This window comes from Lipophrys pholis (assembly GCF_963383615.2).
Source record: "Lipophrys pholis genome assembly, chromosome: 21".
Taxonomy (NCBI): domain Eukaryota; kingdom Metazoa; phylum Chordata; class Actinopteri; order Blenniiformes; family Blenniidae; genus Lipophrys; species Lipophrys pholis.
The window spans coordinates 17,003,729-17,024,360 of record NC_137649.1 but is presented as its reverse complement, the minus strand read 5'-3'; the positions used below and the strand labels follow the sequence as shown (position 1 = coordinate 17,024,360).

The 20,632-nt window shown below is 41.9% G+C and overlaps 1 protein-coding gene across 1 annotated transcript in view; it reads left to right on the top strand.

The window, feature by feature from the left end:
• Positions 1-796: 796 nt before the first annotated feature.
• Positions 797-20,632, top strand: part of nkain2 (sodium/potassium transporting ATPase interacting 2) — a gene marked incomplete at both ends in the record, with an annotated part of 82,380 nt that continues 62,544 nt past the window's right edge. Inside the window, one exon of the mRNA XM_080490619.1 lies at positions 797-850. Coding sequence (XP_080346745.1) covers positions 797-850 — 54 coding nt within the window. The remainder of the gene's footprint in view (positions 851-20,632) is intronic.

Below are 20,632 nucleotides of genomic sequence, written 5' to 3'. Positions count from 1 at the left end.
AGGATGTTGCCGCTACATGCGCGTTACTTCCCCTGAGAGGAGGGGAGAGGAGGCAGGGACCACTTTCACTTGTTTTCTCCACCCTTAAAACAAATTATCATCCCCAATTCAAGCTGCGCCTAATCGGATTATTCCAGGAGAGATTTAATCTGGGGGATTTATATATTTATTTATTTTATCTCTGTGATCTCAGCATCTGAGTGGCCACTGATGTGCAGCTCTGTGTCTGACGAGGATGCGACTGATCGAGGCGGTCGTCGGTGGGATTTACTAATCCAGCGGGTGATGTGTGAACAAGTGGAGCTTGTGCTGGTTAACCTTTGTTTAAAGTAGGACTGCCTCCATCTGGCTGGATGGTTTCACCTGTGTGAGGAGACATTATCACAGATTTCATTTCAAAGCCCCCCCACCCCTCCCCTCCTGTCTTCAGTTGCACCTCAGCTCCCTACACATCCAAATCTCTGGATACACAAAGAACAACTTGTATAATCACAGTTTTCTTCAAGGCCTACCTTTCTTTTTTTTTTTTATTCCTGACCCCAATGCGTACTGGACATCCAAGGGACCACTCCACTCTTTGCCCATTAGGAACTTGTCCATGTGATTGAAGTAGCAGCTTTTCTTTCCCAGGAGCTGGGCTCTGCTCTCTGAGGGTGGGCAGCCAGAGCTCCGAGCCGGGCTGCCTGCCAGCCAGACGGCCCTCCAGGGGCTTTTTGGATTTTGAAGGACAGGTTTGGGAGTTACCCATAGCTTTGCCTGCTTCACTGGGACCACTGCTGAGAGCCAGGGGGACATCATGGGGTGCTGTAGTGGCAGGTGCACCTTGGCCTTCATCTGTGGCATGCAGCTGGTAAGTGTTAAGATTACTATTGATCCTGTGAGGGGTCGAGTAAATAGGCGGATAAATCAAGAAGGTTTCTTTGGTTGTTTTTTTTTTTTTTTAAAGAAACCCATCTTGGTCAACAAAGAAGTTATGATATGGACACTTCCTGTTTACCTGAGTGGGTGCTTTTGTTGTAGATGGATGTGAAAAGATGGATTACTTGAAGGTCACATATCATAAGTTAATAGGTGTGTAAAAGGTCACAGTACAAGCCGTGCTGTAATTCTAGGGACAGGCTTGACAAATAATGGGACTTAATAGATGAATGGGTGTCGGTAGGCGCTCTAAGACTCTGCTAAGAGTCTATGTACTCTCTGATGGATTGATGGAAGTGGGCAGTGATCGATGGAGGCACTGGAGAGGAGTGGGGTAAGGCTGGATGGGTGGAGTGAGTACATGTGATGTATGTGGAGAAATGTTTGGAAACGGTGAAGGAGGGAGAGATCTGATACAAACTCATGACTGCCGTTCTGTTTCTGTGTACCTCCCCTTTTCTCCTCATCACCATCTGTATGGCAACCGGTGCTAGACGAGAACACAGGGAGACAGGGGGGGGATGAGTCTTGGGGTGTCTGTGTGTGTGTGTGTGCACATGCATGGTGGGTTGTGTGAGGATCAACAATTTTTGTTTGTTCGCTCTTGTACTTTGTGCATATTAAAAGGGAAGCGCAGCTCAAAGCAACTGAGAACAATAGGGTGCAGCAAAGTGGAAGCTGCCAAATGTTCTAATGTGCTGCAGGTGGCCGGCTGTCGGGTCAGGACACGTTCACAACAGCCAGAGTGTGAGTTGGAAATATTTCCTCCAGTTTTCAAGAGTTCGGTTATACATCCAGGAGGAGGAGACGCAGAAAGTTTGTGGGGAAAGTTAAAGCATCATTGTCATCATCCGGACCCTGTGATGCTGAGCTGCTATTCGGGCTCAGCGAGTTGTCTGTTCAGAGTGCAGGAAGCATGTTGGCACTGATTGTGAAACATGCTCCCGGTCGATGTGTAATTGTGGTGTTAATATTTATGCTTGTTTTTTAGCTTTGTGGGGTTACTCATCAACAGCTGCTACTCAGTGTTTTACAATAACAAAAACAAGGAGTTGTGGTGTTGAAACATTTCTATCATTTTACTTTCTAGCCCTTGTGTTTTTACCCACTATTCATTGATCCATATTTGATAATCCTTCATTCAACTTGGGGTCGCAGAGTGCTGGAGTCGAGCTGAATTAGAGCAAAAGCAGGTTACATTCCCGAACTGGTTCCAGTCCCGCCAAACACAGAGAGACTCGCATTCACACAATTTTATAGTCACCAATTACCTAAATTTGGACTGATGGAGGAAAAAGGAGAACAGAGATGAAATCCAATGTATGCTAAGGGGGAACATGCAAACTCAACACACTCTGGACCACCTTCTGTTCTGTGTTTCATTGCAAGTTTTCTTTTCTTTTTTACAAGAGCACTGAACGAGTGAAACAAACACTCCTGGGAAGGAGCCACAGTTTGTTAATTTTATGTTAACTCTGAATGAAGGAGTTAAGTAGTTGTCTCTTGCTGTGTGTCTTCATGTCAGCGCTTCCCACAGGCTGTGATTTAACTCGACGCGGTGGACGACTCGGCGTGTAAACAATGTGTATATGGAAGAAGTGCAGCCTACATTTTACTCTCTGGTGTCCATTGTATCGTGGGTCCATTCCCTCCTGCGGGATGACATTGCAAAGTGTAAAAAAAAACAACCCAAACATAATTATGAAGAAAACTTTACCTTCATTCAATTACAATAACTGCGGTTTAAAAATTCATTAACGAGTGATTTTACTGTTATCGTAGGCGTGGCAGACACAACACAACACTGAGATCCCAGCTGAGACATCATCAAACTGTGAGAGTGAATTTATGAACAAGATGCTTGCAAGAGGATGTCAAATGCCACAATTGGAGGACATGCTTTTTTTTTGGGGGGGGGGGGGGACATTTCACTTTAATTTTGCACCAGGGAACATTGTTAGACTTGACATTGCACTGAAAAAGTCTATGTAAAGATGTTTCAAAATATGCTCCTCAGACTTGGCAGTAAAACAAAGAGAACAGATTTGCTACCATTTTAATAGTCCAGCCCAGTCAAGCTGAACTAAAGTGAGTTTGACATGCCTTGTTTTTTAATAGCATGATCTTTTAAGTTTATTTTATAACCGTGGCACCGCGATTCATCCACCAACCCCAGTGTTCCAAGTTTCTATATTGGAATGAATTCCTTGAGAGTCATGGTCTTGTTTTAGAGGTTGAACATTTACACATCATGTTGTTGTTGACGCATGGTGACTCTGCTCTGTGTTACAGTTCAGGCGCTGACTTGTGGCTGCCTGCGTCTTGTGTTCAACCATCCGACTGAAATCCTCCATGTGGATTATTGTTTTCAGTTGGCCGGTTCTTTCAGGTGACTTTACATGGATGCTCTGCATGGCATATTTGCTGTTTTCATTGTCGGGTATAGTAGGAATATAGAACACCACTTCTTGAATAGTGGCATTAGAACTACATGCCCTTCAATAATACATCACATTTGTAAAACACGTATCAAATCCCAACTGATAGGTTTTTAATGAAGTGTTGAATTAATTTCATTGGTTTGATTGTCTTTTTGTTCGCCTGGTGTGTTAATGCTGGAGGTGACGTTTAGCTTGACTTCCTGTCTCAGGACGTCTTGAATTCCTCTCAGGAAGAACTGATTAAAGAATATACTGTATACTGTCACCTAATGCCTGACAGTGGTACCATTTAGTTTTTTCTTTGACTAAGAAAAAAACCAACTGCCTTAATTGGTTTTCTTTGAGCAGTGCTGTAAATGCTGCTGTTAAATACAAATTTATGTTTGATGTGTGAAGGAGACCGCACTAAAAACATGAATCTCACTATTGTGATTACAGAAAAATACATACTTGAAGATACTTCATGGATAGATGGATTGGATAAATTATGATTTAAGGTATAAGCCAATACCAGGATGTCTAAAAATGTAGCTCTTGTAGCCATTTATTACTGGGTGTTACAACCCAATTCCATTATTTGTGCAGCCTTGGTGCAGATGATTTAGATCAGACTTTTGAGTTAAACCTTTTTTCCCCGCTCTGAAAATTTTGTTCTTTCGATTACTGACGCTGTTATTGTTATTAAAGTCCCACTTTGGACTATATGTTAACCCAAGGGCCTATTCACTTTATTCAGTATCTGCCACACCAGCAGCTACAGCAGAGCAATAAGTCCAGAGGAGATCCTCCGGAGGCGAGCCGGGATATGAAGATCAGTGCCTGGGCGTGCAGCAGAGGAGGAAGGTTTTAGACAAAGTGCTGCCACTCATCACAAAATACATCCCACATTTGGATAAGCAGTATAGATTAATGAGCGGCGAGTGTTCGAAGGTCCTACAAGGGAATGCCTCCCTGCGTGTGTGGAAACGAAGACAGTACTGCAATGTGCGATGGGATGTTATCCATCATGCGTGTGCATGAATTCCTGAAAACATGAAACGAACGGCTTGTGCAGTCGCGCTTTTCAGCTTATGCCACCGCATACAGCATGCGTATGCACACTGAAGAGCCATTGTCGCGTTGAATAGCACACTGTTTGAGGCGTCATGAAACCCGGCATGTTCAGCACACAAGGGAAATCCAGAGAAAGTCACCTAATTTACCGAAAGATATGAATGTGGCCGACCCTTGCTGTGCGAGTGTGTGCTTGTAAAAGGTCTATTGTGCTGAGAAATAAAACGTTACTGAGTGAGTTTGCCTACAGCTGAATGCAGATGAGATTGCCACATGTGGTGTACGTACACGAAACATGTCACTGTGCTGTAAATGGGGACGCTATGCAATTTGGCGAGGTGAAATAGAGTGTGTGTGTGTGTGTGCCTGTGAATGAGATGCTGTCATAGAGACAGTCATTGTGTCTAATGCAGTGGAACTAATGCCATGCCATAGTCAACAACATGTTTTGCTCTGTTAACTGTTGTAATAGCTAAGCCAGGCGATGCCGCCACTAGGTGAGCCGGAGATCTGACGCTGCTGTAAGTTACGGCTGGGCCAGGCACAGCCGCAGACAGTTAGACGGAAGAAGAAGCCCCCTAATGGTCAAATCCAGATCTTCAGCGGGATGGCGGCAATTCCTCGCTCTTTAAGTACATTCAATTGAAGTTATTAATATATCTAACTCACACACAAACTGTAGGGCTGCAATTACCCTGCGGAAACCGCACTGCCCGCAGCCGTCTTTGTTACGAGCAACCTCCATGACCACAAATTAAAAGACAGGATTCTACCCTGGCTGAGACCCCCTGCTGGAGGTAATTGTTTTTGCGGCGCGAGCCTCACTCTAATAGCCGACCTCGCCGAGTACAAAACAATGCTGGTCAGTGTGTCTTATGTAGTGGAACTGATGTCTTACGTAACTCTTAACAGCGGTTTTCCTCCCGCTTCATTAGCGAGGTTAATTGCTGGGAGCTGATGTCACTTTATCCGAGCAGAGATCAATGATCCAGGTAGGCGATATGTCTACTCCAGAGCTGACGTCAACGCATGCCAAGCATAATCAACTCGCCAGGTGAGTTTCAAAGACCTGTGGCACAAATTAGAGTAAGTAGTGTATTAATCTGATCAATTCCAACTGATCCCTGCTTCCCTGAAAACTATTAGAGAGAGGAATGCGGCGGAGTCTTTGTGCTTTTTTGTTACCCAGCAAGTATTTTCACCTTTGTTTCCCTGAATAAACATCGAATTGTTTTTGTTATCTATTCTAATACGCGTCAAACAACTATATCTTTAGATTGATGTTGAGTCTGAAAAACATTTGGGAATGCAATGATTTACAATTTCTTAATGGAAAAACGGCAACCAAATATTTCTATACTGGACGACAACATGTTGTTTATCCTGTTTGCCTGATGAATGACTGATTGTCATTGCTGCTGATGTGTTGCGTGTCAGTCAACCTGATTCATCGACTATTTGTTTCAGGTATAATTGAGGGCTGGAGGGCGGATCCCGAATTGCCGTGCCTGAGATTCACTGAGAAACATTGATTGGAGGATTGCTCCAATTACTGTGATTGTGTGACGGGATTGTCAAGCAAACAGCATCTCCGTACATATTCCTTTCAGGTCGTGATGTCTGTGCGGAAATTGCTGCTCATCTGAAATGAAGCTGATTTTTGAGAGATTTCCTTGGAAAATATTGTATTTATTTTCTCTCTTGACAAGACTTGCATGCGCAAATCAACACCACCCTTGTATTTTAACAGGAAATTTGAAGTTGAAGGTGTGAAAAAAAAGAAGAGAAAACCTGAAACAGATGCTAAAAACCCAAGAGAGCAAATCTTACCTTTGAAGCAAACCAATTAACACTTTGTATCTTGCTTGTTTAATCCCTTCAGGGTATTTTAGATGCGGCTGACATTTCTCCTCCCGAGTGTGAAGCTGTCAGAGAGCCATGCAGACTCGGGTCAAGAAGTAGTCTTGTCTGCAATTAAATAAACAAGACATGAAATTTCACAGGATTTGTGGCAGCTTTAGTAACTCAGGGAAAAAAAATTCTTAAATGATCAAACTTTTAATTTCAAAAGTTCTAATAAGACCGTGAAGTAACATTCCAAACTGTGAAAAGGGTCACGGCACTGCATGAAAAAGGACAAGGTAGCGTTAGACGGAACAACATGGAACAGAAGGGTCATAACGGGTCAGACGCTGTGTGTACCAACAACTTTCACACGTCATCGAAACCGGTGACTCACCGCCGGTGGTGATGGTTGAGGTCTTTGTTGCTATATCGGTCCGCAGCGCCCACCAGCTGCTGTCACAAATACGATGACTAAAATCATCCAATGTCATGATTGGGAACAGGACCTAGACCGCGGCCTGTCACCATCGGCTGGCTCAGTCGAGCTCGCGCGCAGATGGCCGGGTGGGTGTTCATGTTGATGCGACGCTAATTATGTTGTTGGTGTGTACGTTAATCTAATAGAGCAAATGGATTAGAATTACAGGCCTGTAATCCAGTGTGCTGTGCAATTACAGTGAGATAATAATTCATAATCCGGGAGCAAAAGAGATGTGTAATTGATCTTTCAAAGATGAAGATTTGGACGGACTGTGGAGTGTTTTATCAGTATGTAACGGTACACATTTTTGTGGAGGATAACAACAGTGTCCATTGATGGGACAACGCTGCCCATAAAGTGGCCAGAGGCTATCTGAGCCCTGGTGTTTGTCTGTCTGTGGCACTACATTCCTGTGACATTTCCACCACTGAGGGACATAATGAATAATTTACCTCTTGGGAGCTGTGACATGAATCCAGAAATGGTATCTCTGCATGTGCGCTGTGTGTGCTACCTGATTGCTAAGCAGTGACCGTCCACGCGTCAACACTTAGCTAAGAAGCACAAAATGCATCTTGTTCTGAATTTACATGCCCATTTTATGTCTTTCTTCAATGACTTCTGTGGAACTGGCTTGCAGATTGGCGGAAATTGTCAGGTGAATGGGTCGTTTTGCAGAAAGGTGCTTCCGCTCAGTCTGAAGGCACTTTAACTTCTACAACAGTTTATTGGGGATATTCAGTCACAGGCATTTTGAAATATGCATCTATCTCACACTTTTAAAGCAAATCCACTTTGAGTGAACAGAGCTCCTGCTCCGTGGCAACGGGCATAATCTCCAGACTTCCTCCCAAATCTCTGCAACACGGTGAGATAAAAAGACTTTCCTATCCTTTATGTACAACACTGCTTTCAACAAGGGCCACACACAATCTCTGCTCTGAGTCTATAGATTTTCTGTCACCCTTTCTTTTTTGCACTCTCTAATTTGTCAGTCTCTCTCGCCTCAGGTCTCCATCTTTTTGTATGTGCCCACCCTCCCTGTGCCTGTCTGTCTGACCGTTTTCATTTCTTCATCTGTCTCCACGGCCTCGCTCTCTTTCTGCCTCCGCTCAGGAGGAATGCGGCCATCGCACCTCCGCCGCAAGCATGACTGGCAGCCCATTCAATATGTGAGCTGAAATGTTTTCACTCACTGGCACTGATGAGGTACTTCCATTGTGCCAAATCAGTCCATTGCTGAACCGAAAACCTTGTTGATGAGTGCAGGCAGCCTTTGTATTGTTCAAGTTGTTCTCGGTGACTAAGGGGTCAAGCACTTTTCTGGCTTTCACCTGTCAGTAAAATACAAAACCTTGAAAAGTGCTTTTGGCAAAATTGGCTAACCAGGCACATTATTGTGCCCCCCGACTGCTTTCTGTGCTTTCGGGAAGATGTTTTTTAAATTGGCTGTTTGCAACTCATTTAAATGCTGCTGCTGACCGTGCCAAGCTGGGACTTCTCCTTATGATGTATGCACTTTATGGAAACAGTCACATATATCACCAAAACTCACTTTTAAAGCTTCAGTTGATGTTTTCCTCCATAGAATTTATTTAGAGATGAAACATGTTCATATTATTAGGCTTGTAGCCCACGCATATATGGTGTGATTTTGTGCAGGGTGATTTCCTGAGGTGGATGGGAGGAGTGTATCCTTCTTCGAGTTTATGTATTGCCCCTTCTGATTAATTATCTTTACTGCTGAGAAGATACAATACATCTCCCCTGCACCATGAGGGGCGATGAATATTCACCTGTGGACTGGACAAAACACATCAAAATCCCACTCATTGAGAGTGAAACCCTCACAATTAACTGAGCCCACATCTAATGCCACACACGAGACTGGGGGTCTCGAGACTGGCTCGCCAGATGGTCCAAGTGGCCTTGAAATGAGTAAAATGATCTTGAAGAGAGTAAATTACTATTTAATAAAGCACCCATTTGAATCGAAAAATAGCTTTTCCCAATAGCTATAACATGAAGATTAATTAGGGCACATGGCTCGGTTGGTAGAGCGGTCGTCTACCAATCGAAAGGTTGCAGGATCGATTCCCTATCTCCACCTGTTTACATGCCGAAGTGTCCTTGGGCAAGACACTGAACCCCAAACTGCTCCCATTGGAGTGACAGACCCATTCACATTCACACACTAATGGAGGCTGCAGCCATGCCCAAATACTTACTAATATATGCACTTTTATGTACTTGTCGATACTTTGGACTGATACAAGTGCTTATTAATTTCATACTCCATACACAAACCATACACAAAGGCTATGCATTGCAATGCACCGACGCCACGCGCACATCTACAGTATTGTGTAGATAGACGCGACGCAGACTGTAGAGGACTGTATACAGAGGGACTGAGCTCGCTGTGTGCCGCACACACTAACGCTCCACCGATAATGAATGTATCAGTCATAGTAATCATGTGTAGTATGCATCATTGCTCGATTGTGTGCTCTGAAACTCTTTTGCATGTAGCATGTGGCAGAGCTCGGAGTTACGTTCGGAGCAGTTAAAATAATGAGCGACATCGGGCTCACTCTACTGGTTCAAATGTCTCTGCTGATTGAATTGTTTAAGTGTTGTGCAAACTAGCTTTTGCCTCCTTGATACTAAAATTTACAGTCTTGTCTTATTTTGTCAGATATTGCTCCTGCTCTCTTGTGTCCACGTGGGCGACGTTGCTGACGCATGACGTCACGTAATACTCGCCGGGTTGTATCAGGAATCGTTATGCAAGTACAAGTACTCCGTGCAGTATCGGACCCGGTTCTCGTTGCCATTATTGGTATCTGTGCGTCTCCATTTTTGTTTTATAAAATGTGTATTCTTGGAGTTAAAGGTCATTATGCTGCCATTTCTCTGGCGTTGCGGTGGCCATATTTGGTGACTGAATTAAAATGAGTTTGACCCTGATCTCGAGGTTACAGTGCTGCATCTTACTGGGTCGCGTCAGGCAGAGCACCAAGTGTAAAATCATCATCTGCTGTAGCCACCCCAGGAAAGCGGCAGTCCGAAGATCTGTCACAACATGATGTTTTCATCATTTTTACACTCTAAATATTGCCGTTTTATTTGATGATGTTTCATTTTCCAAGACAAAGCATTCACTTGAGTTATAGTCAAACAACTTGACGTTATTATATCGAGAGCGTGTTTTTTCTGTCCTGAACAGTAAGACAGGCCAACTCCCTAAATCACACTTTCTGCTTGGTTGTCCTACATAAAATACTGTTTGGGAAGACACAACTTTCTAATAATATCGTTTGTAAAAAAATAAAAAAAAAAGATGGAAAGTGCTGTGGGTGATAAACTGTGAAAGAAGGTGTGGTACTTCTATTGCATTGCAGTTGTCACACTTTTGTGTTTTCACTTTAGAGAAGTCCAACTAATGTCCACACAAGACCCTCATCCCCTCAATGTGAGGGAGTTACTCTTCTTGCTCTTGACAGAGGTGACGTGATGAATCGCGGTGCTCTGCGGCACACATGTGAACTGCATATTAATTGCAGGAATTATCCTCAATTAAAGTACTTTTATTGCAGCTGCTAGTTTGCTAAAGTAATAATTTACCCGATCCGGAGGCAGAGTTGCAGTGAAAAGATATAGACAAAGCAGCGGTGTGAGTTAAGAGTGTGTTAAACCATCAGACAGTGAAAGGCCTGAACTATCGAGGCTGCACAAGCCAGTGAGGGAGGGATCAAAGTTGCATCAATGGCGGCGTTAATTTGCTGCCTGCCATCTCCATTCAAACATAGAAAGATGCCGCAAATTTTCAACTGAAATAAAAAGCACTTCATGTACACTGCACCATGGTTTTTACTGTGTCATCATTTATGATCACAAAACTGTGCTTTGGTATTGTTTGGGCTCAACCCAATTTATAGAAGTGTAGTTTGTTGAGGTGTTGCAGGGTAACACAGCGCGGCGGAATATAAACCAGCCTTGCCACCATATAGTAAACCAAACATTAGGTGACTAGAAAGGTTTTCAGCATGAAAAGAACCACTTGCCAGATGTGTTATAAATGCCTGGCAGATCCATCTGGTATTAAACTGAGCCTTCTTCTGTGAAGGTGATCTCATGGGTAACTGGGCTGTGTCTTGCCCTTGTTGTTAAAAGTGAGCAGCTCTGCTGCGAGTTTGTGGGAAGAAACATTATCAGCACGTACCTGGAGACTCTGCGGACTGCATGCCAACAGGAGTGATCAGGGAAGTCTAATCAGCCACCTCTATTCAGGCAAAACTTTGAGGATGACACTTATCCAGATGTTGTGTACAGAGGTGACTGCCACAAAAAAAAAAAAAAAAAAAAAATATATATATATATATATATATATATATATATTAGCAGCATATCTCTTGAACAGTCCCGAGTTTTGCTGCTTCGCCTCATCTCTATGGTCCGAACAGCAAAGGCTCTCTGCAGTAAAGACAGTGAAACTACAGGTTTCCTTCTCCTCACCACAGTTGGGAACCAAGTATCTTTAAATGTAACACGCTGTGTGAAATCAGCTAGGCCACCGCTCTCTTTCAAACACACGCCACATGATCCTGGGCCTTTCACGCTCTAACAGTTATCAGTTTGCAGCTTTGGCTCATGCACTATTCAGCTAACGATAGAGCAAATTGTGTTGCAATAAACCAACAGAAATGTTCCAAGAGCATTGCTGGTTTCCTCCAACTTTGTCACTAATGACTCCAGCTTGTTGGTGTGAATATTCTTTGGTCAAGAGTCTGCTAAATCTTCCATGATCTTAATCACATATTGTTTAGGGAAACAAAAACGCAATCACATTGTTCTAGGGATTGGGACAATTTCTTGCCGTTGTACAGAGGGAATATATTTCCTGCTTGAAATGTATCTGCAGCCGCTAAACTCCTTCAGAATAATTACTCTGCTATTGACGGTCAGCCTCTTGTAGAGATTTTGGCGCACTGTGCACAGTGTGGTGATAAACATGATCTCAGTTCAGGCAGTGCATCAGGTCCGTTAGAGCTAAGACCTATATTCCGATGCCCAGTTGGAACTTCTTCTTTCTCTTCAGGACACCAACACTGAGTCAAAGTACTTCTCCAATTCTTAGTCGACACCGGGATTGATTTTCTTTTTTTGTGCTTTTCTTGAATCCACAAATGCTCAGTTACTTTATAGTCACTTGCCTCCCACACCAGATCAATCCCCGAGCTGTGAATGGTAAATAGCAGAACGGACTTGAGTGTTGATAGCTGGTGCATAAGCAGGGAGGTCTGCCGATGAACTTCTCTATTGGAAAGAATCTGAAAATGGTATGTCTAACAATTCTGCAACATACTGTTTGTATTAGTTGCTGTCTTTTAAACTTAATATCTGAATTCAAGTGTCTAAACTTTGTCTTCATAACTGTCCCAGATGTGTGTTCTGAATTGCACCTAATTTAACAGATGTTGTCAGAAATTGGAAGAATTAACAGCTGGAAACTCCGGAACTGGAGACGACAATATAAAAAAAATAAATAAATAAGTCTTACCTGCTCTCCTCATGCTGTTCGGTTGTCAACATGGACCGGGATTAGCTAGAGAAGTCAATTTAAAAAAAACAAAACTGTCACCAAACAGCAAAATACTGTAATTCTGCTCAGCCTTTAGTCTCAAGACACAAACATATACCAACTGCAAAATACTAAAAAGTGGGTACTTTAATTATCGTCTATTAGATTCTGGAGCATTGTCAACAAAGTGGTTCAGTTCATAGAGACAATTATGTAATTCCTACACTATGTGAATAAGTATAGCTCCATGTAATACAATACATTAATGGTGCATTTAAGTGTCCAAACTTAGGCTATGTTCACAATGCAGACCAAAGTGGCTAATTATTTTTTTAGCAGTGTGTCATCCATATCTGACGTTTATGTCTAAACAGAAGATGTCCAATTTGCTTCAAATGTGACCCAGGCCACTTTCATATGTGATCCTGAGTTGGACACATACAATGATCGTGTTGCAATTCATTCAAATTTCACATAATTAAAGTGGGACAGCAATTCTACACTGGAGGACAGAGACTGACGAACAGACTAAATAGACCGTAGACATATCAAAGCAGGCTTCTTGTTGAACAGCCACTGCCTATTGGAGCAGACGTATCATCATGGATCCCATTTTGGATAAGGACTTGTTTGACGGTAATAAACTATACACCTGCCTTCAACGCATTCATTTCCATAAAGGAGGTAGTTTCCTTTCTCTCGTAATGGCTCAAACGTACTCTGAATTTTTATGCCGTTTCATTCCAGATGTTGGCAGGTTGAGGTCACTTATTTATCTTCTCAGAAGTTGTGGGCAAGTTTAAATTATGACTAGAATCCTAAATGAAGCACCCACTCTCTTGTGATGCGCCTTCAAATGATGTTGGGTCCAAACTCAAAAGAGCCACTCAATGTAATTTGTTTTCAAAAGACTCTTCGCCGGCAACAGCGGCACTGCAGCACCACCATCCCACTTTCTTTCTGGGAGAGCTTTTTCCATAAACTGCAATTTTCCACCCAAGATGTTTTTGTTCCACAAGCAACTCGAGTCGCTCTCCCCCGTTGAGATTGTGTGTGTGTGTGTGTGTGTGTGTGTGTGTGTGTGTGTGTGTGTGTGTGTGTGTGTGGGTGTGTGTGTGTGTGTGTGTGTGTGTGTGTGTGTGTGTGTGTGTGTGTGTGTGTGTGTGTGTGTGTGTGTGTGTGTGTGTGTGTGTGTGTGTGTGTGTGTGTGTGTGTGTGTGTGTGTGTGTGTGTGTGTGTGTGTGTGTGTGTGTGTGTGTGTGTGTGTGTGTGTGTGTGTGTTTTTTAAAGCATTCTGAGTCTCAAAAGAAAGGGCGCAAAAACCCATGATACTGTATCAACTCACAGTGTCATCACAAACCAGTCTGTGGGACTGAAGGAAGGGAATCCGTAAAACTGAAACCTTCTTGTTTGGGCGAGAAAAGCTGACTCAATCTTCTATTCCTCCACAGCTCAGTAGAGGCTCCAAATTGAACCGTGACACAGTTGGTTTATTTAGCCTCCGTGATACTGAGACGGGTACTGCGAAACCACATCCACTTTATATACCTCGCTTGTTTGTATAACGGCGGCACCACACTCTAATGTAGCACAACGTATTAACTAACAGAAACGGTATTTGTTACTCAGTTCAGATATGCTCCCACGGCTGTTACAGTCTGGGCTTACAAAACCGATGTCATTAAAAACTTCAGTCATGAAAGCAGCCTGCTGGTTTGATTCTGAAGGCATTTTATTACTTTTTTTTTTTTTTTTTTTTAACCATTATATCATCAATATTACTCAACCAGCTGCCTTCTGCAGGTTTATGTAATGACCCATCAGTGTTAATGTTTTCATTGTGTTTGACAAAAAGTGTTTTGTTTTGGGGGGTTTTTTTTGTAAAGGATGGCTGGTGGATTCTTCCGTTGTTTGCTGTATCGGTTTTGCTGTTTGCTATGAAAGAATCAAACAGAAGAAAGGTATAAATCAGAGCTTCTGGGGCTTTATAAAGCCGAACAAAAAAACACGGCACGAGCTCTATGCAGTAACTTGAGTTTTCTCTGCAGACTAAAAGCCTCTTTTTTTTTTTCTTTTTTTTTTGACTGAAGGCATTTTAACTTGTCACAGTTCAAGATGGAATTGGAAAGCATTTTATTCAATTCACATTTGGTGTTCAATCCACTTATCCAAAGTAAATGCTTTCACATCCCAAATGCAGTCTATTTTTTTTTTTGTTTATTTTTCAGCCGTTGAAGGCTCTTTGGACCTAAAAAAACAAAAAAAAAAACACTACCTCAAGGGTTTCTCAAAACTCTTTGTTTGCTACGTGCAAAGGTTTTCAGCAGCAAAACATCCCAAGCAGGCAGTACACTAATCCATCTGCAGTGGTGTTACAGAAAAATATATGCTTCATAACAAAAAAATCCTTGACTGAATAGACACTAGCTATTTTAATCACAATAACTACAGTGCAGAGTTTTAGCTCTTGAATAATTACATTTATTTACATAGTTTATTGTTGTTTTTAAGAGCAAGCATGCACTGAAATTTAAAGTGCAACTCTGGAAACAACTATACCTGATTTAATCTGCTGCAGGTGAGTTACGCCATGTTAACATGTGTAGTCCAGTGAGAATTGTCCAGAATACTTATATTTAATAATTCTGACTCATCCATTCATCTATGAATGCAGATTTCCCATGCACTACTGAAAGCTGGAGCTCAGGAAAGTAAACAGATCCTCTCATCACGTCTGGGACAGTTCATGCAGCTGCAACATGTGACGATGCTCACAGAGATATTTAACAAACTTGATAAAAATACAATTACAAGTGACAAACATAGGGTTTTTTTGGAGGGGCTAAACAAGCAGAGTCAGTTTGAGCCAGCTGTCTGTGTGTATATTCTCGGTGTGCTAAAACACAAGAAAACATTGAGATTAAGTTAAGTTGTGGTTTTACTTTATCAATAGTACCTTCTGTTGTTCTTGTCTGTGATCATAGCCAATGTCCTCTCCATATCTTATGTTTAGAACCAACACAAATGTGGTTTCGATTAAGTATCGCACCACAATACACTTGCATAGGGTTACATAAGAAACTTTCACCTGAGTGCGTTGTCTTCTGAACACTCAGGTGCGCCACTCAATGCTGCTGCTCCCAATACATCACATCTTTGTGTTGCCTCTGTTCATTCAACTTTGGCACTTCAAATTCAAATTGTGGATTTAATTAAATCTGCAGATTGGAGGAAATTTAACAAACTCGTAAGTCATTATTTGATTATTTCCACTTAACAGCGCGTTCCATGAAATAATAAACTGAGCTACCTGCTATTGTCTAAAGAGATAAATAATGGGACGGTCACATCCGTTCGTGCGAAGCGGTTTTATCTCGTCATTCCGTAGTTATTGTGAGTAATGAAGAAAGGAGTGTCAGAATAGCAAACCTCTCAAATTTCCTGAAGGTTCAGACTTTGTTGTAAACGTTCCTGTCGAGTGGACGTGGAGCTTTTTGCCCACAACTGTGGCGATCGAGGTCAGTGAGGAATTATACATAAAATCAAAGCTTTCCTTCATGAGGCATGCTTTTTCTTTCTTCTTTTTGATATTTTTCCGGTATTCTATATTGTGCTTCTTGGGCTGCAGGCTGGAGTGTTTTCACAGAAATGTGAATATCTTTGTTCTCATTTACCAAACTCAAAAGGTGGCGAGTGGATCACTGTTGAACCAGTGAAATTAAATCCACCACGAGCAGAAAATATATACTGGGCACTTCCAGACTTTGCAGAGCAGAAACAGTAGTTCATTAAAATTATATAACAAACTGACTTCTAATAAGAGTTATATTTATATTTAGCAGAACTGAAGTCCTCTCATGGCTCAGCCCCTCACAGCAGTCCTACTTTTTCATGTGGCCCCTCAGGAAAAGTCACTGCTCACCCCTGCTGTAGAATATGAGAAGAAAACAAACAGCCACAGAGAGAAAATAGTGCTTAACAATGTCTTGGAATCCTCAAAATACAGGATATTAATTTCTTCTTCTTTTATACATCTACATCTTCAGAACCTTTCATCTTAAAGCTGCTGCAGCAGCAGCCAGCCACATCGGATTGTTTGTTTCTTCGGAGCGATCCAGAGGCCAATTTCAATCTTCCCACATCGCACTCCCAGTCCTGACCCCATCTTTAAATCGCTGCTGGTTCCACATGAACACCAGAGTGGGAGGGAGAGTGAGGCAACAACGGGCAATGGAGGGCATGTTCTGTATTGGAGTGAGCAATATCGCGGCGCCATGTGGCTGCTGAGATGTGTATTGACGGCGCTGCACGCTGACCTTGTGCATGACCACACTGACGGATGAGCTGAGATGATGCTTGGCCGGCGCGCCGCGATTCGGACGATGCACACTTTTCTGTCCCTTTTACTTTAAAAGCACTTGAAACCGTTGCAATGCCAACTTTCCTGTTCAATGCGGCGCCTGCATTGTTATTTACCCCTCAAGGTGAAGCACCCGTATTGCTCTCCGAGAACTCGCATCCTGTTGATGTAGCTGTTGCTATTGTTGTTGCCGTGAATCCCGATATTCCGCCAGCGCCGCCGTTTTGATCTTATTACATCAAAGGCGTGCTTGAATTATAATAGCGATCGACTGCAAAGCAATGCCTTGAGCTTCATTACACATAATTATGAGCTGAAGATATGACTGGTGTCAGGTGAATGCCTCCTATTTGGAGAGAAAACAACCATATTTTCTGGATGACGCTCATATTTTGTGGCGCCTAATGGCTTTTGGGAAGCTGGCAAGAGAGTATGAGGTTATCAACACTTTATTTAGCAGGAAAAAAGCAAGAGAAATGAGCTACAAGGTTTTCAGGTGGGAGCAGTGATACAATTTCATTGTGCTGTTTCTCTTGATATTTTATTTCATCCAGCCATGTAACCAGCCTCGCACCAGCGGCAAACTTTCTGCTGATAAAACATCATCTTCGTCTGAGAGGTTTATTATCTCAGCTTCAATAACTTAAACATGGTTAGACGCTTGTACGTTTCTGTTGTCTTCCCCTTTATTCTCTGTTCAACCAACATCTCATTTTCCCCTTTGGTTCCTTTTGCCTTTCCTCCATTTTTTCTCTCTCCCTCTCTGTATCATTGTTGCCCTTGTTGCCTTGTAATTTTTCTCTCTGCGTCTCTGTCTTTCTCCCCAGCTCGCTGCTTCCTTTCATTCTTTCTTTCTTTCTTTCGCCGCTCTGCACAGTCTCTCCCGGGCCATTTCAGTTGCTCAGGGAGCTGTGAAAACGATGTCTGTATGTCTTTGCGTCTGCGTCCTGTAGGGACTGCCTTTGAGTGCGAGTGTGTGCGTCCACGTGCAGGGACAGCCGAGGAGGTAGTGGAGCGTGTTAAGTCTTGCTGGAGAAGCCCTTTGACTGGGATAAGGAGACGAGGGAGGAAGGACGGAGAGAGGGAAGAACGGATAGTGGGATAGATATATTCATAGAGGACAGATGGATGTCTGGGTGTGGATCGATATTGGGATGGAGGGATTGAGATTTGGTTGAATGGATGAAGAGAGGGCTAGAGGAGATGAGCTCAGGGAAGCAAGGGAGGGGCAGATGATAACAAGAGGGGATGGATCGATGATGGATAGATACCCACGATATACAGATGATTAATGGATGAATGGGTCGTTTATCACTGCAAAGTTATCAGAAATGACCACAGATCACAGTGTACAGTTTGTGACCACAGAGAAAATAGTGTCTGTGCTTCAGTCTGACAAGAGAATCCATGAGCTTATATAACAGCTCGCCATAACGTGCCATTTTATCAATGCTATAAGTTTATTACGAGTCACACTGTGTGTAGATTTCATCAACCTGAGTAGAACAGGAAGTCTGAATGCAAGACGTCTTTCTTCTGAATTAGAAGGGACTATGAACGGCATCATGCAAGAACTGCATTGTGTATGGAATCAGTATCTTCTGTAAACTAATTCACGAAACAGCTAATTGCGATATTGTTCCAATGGCATGTATGTGCAGGGGAAAATCTTAACATGGAAGTAGAAATAGTGGATGTCCAGCATTTTATCTCTTCGGAAAGCTGTGATCTATTTTTGATAAAGCTCCAGTGTTGCTTTGATCGTCCTGTGATTTTCTTTGGTTAGTTATAGCCGTAGCTTGTAGCTGCAGTCAGACTCTGTGATGTAGTGAGACACGGGTTGTGGAATTTCTAACACTGTCAGAAGATAAATCTCACAATCATGGCCATCTGCAAACCTCTCTCACTGTATGTCAAAAGACCAAGATTATAACGTACGATGAGGGATGATGTCACAAATGCTTGTCTCTTGACAGGGCCAGCAGAAGTGGGACAGTATATAACCGATTTAAGCCAAAATGTAACATTTTTGATGAGCGACTCAGAACCACACAAACAAAAATAATCAAATTGAAATGGGCTCCTCATCAGTCATGATGCTTTTATTCAAACAAGCAGTAATGGAAGCACGTAAAAGTATCATTGCAGGTAGATATACCCTGTTACAACTAAAACTATAATTTCAAACATAGTCTCTGTCTATAAATAAAGGTTCTAATTTTAGAAAGTGATCCAGTTCATTTTATTGTATTACTGCACTGTGATTATTAATTTGTGTATCACTTTGAGTATATTTAAAGTCAGGAGGTGCTTATTGCCCCATATGCCTTTTGGGTGTATACAAACTTTATTTAAGAATCAGTAAATGTTCATTCCTGTATGTAATAAAAATATATCTGTTTAACTATACTTAATCTAGTAATCTATTATAACTCAGAAATTGCAGAGTCAATAACAAGAGTTACCTAGGTTACCAAAAGATAGTTAAAAAAAAAAAAAAAGGCTTTAATTTCCCTTCAGTCTATTTATGTGATCATGTCGTGTTATAAATCACTTGACTGGCTGCTGAGGGGTTAAATGAGTCAGTGGTGGAGTAATAGGGCATGATTGTATATTTACTCTCGCAAACAGAAAGTAAAAACACAGAGAAGAACAGGCCAAGAAGCAGGGTGGGGAAAAAAAGGATTGGACTGGGGTTAGGATTGGCTAACATGGTAACTAGTCCTGTACTATGGGCATGGAAAAGCAAATGTGGCAAGTATAATCTATGTTGTTTATTACTGTTGATAATCTTTTTCAAGTGTTAACAGTTCTGAATGTAACCAACTAGTTTTGCTTACTGAATATAAACACATGATGTTTTTTTCAACGTCCTGAATTCACTCCCATTCTGCTCAGGACGGCCCGTGTCTTTTTCGCTGCGAGAGCCGCTATTATGGTGTTATTTTATTTTTGATATGTGGCATTTACAGATTTATGAGTGGATGTGACAGTGTTGCTTTATGACTTTTTATTTTTGAAATGTTACTGTGGAGTTTCAGCAGGACCGGATCATTGAAAATGACATTTGTTGTCTTTTCACATCAGTGTCATTCAGTCCTTTCTCCTGAATTGCAGGTTGTTGTTTTTTTTATCCTGAAAGAAATGAGAGGTTAAAATCAGGCTCTTTATAAAGAATCAGAGGGAATGTGATTTTTTAAATTTTTTATATATAAATGTTTAACTTCATTCATTAAGTCTGTTGTACATCAGATTGCTCTGTTCTTGTGTTTGTATTATTCATTCAGCAATTAAGAAATGCCATAGTACTTACACAACACTTCTGTTGATAAATACAACGTTTGACCAGCTTTATATTGCACAGTTTTTTTTTTTCTTTTCTGAGCTTGCCTTTAGACTTCAATGCCGTAACACAACAGATGGTGGAACGTTATTTTTATTTTTTTTTGCCTGCAATCACAGGAAGGTAGCTTCACACCATGCCTAATATCCATGCAAGCCAGATATTGGCTCTTTGCACTTGGGTACATTTTAATGCTTATAAACCTAAGTTTGAAATGCTATTATGAGCCTGACGTCGCCACTGTCTGATGCTTCTGGTAGTTTTATTGTTTTGGGGCTTTTCCCATCCATCTTATAGTCTGCTTTATCCAGTTAGGGTCAGAGTGTTCCTGAGTGAAGGGGAACTGAAAGCTTTCATTGTCCTTGTCTCAGGTTTTGTGATGTCAATGTCACATATTTCTAAGCTCAAATGCTGCCCAGATATATTAGTAGAGCTTCAGAGCATAGTGTTTTTCAGTTGCTACAACTCAACCTGTCATAATTAGGACAAAGACCCTTAATTGGGGCTGCTTTATAAAATAAATGATGATGAAAAGTTTGACTTTTTTTATATCAGTATTGGTCTGCAGGCACATTGAATATACAATGTGTTTGCAGAGAGGTACATA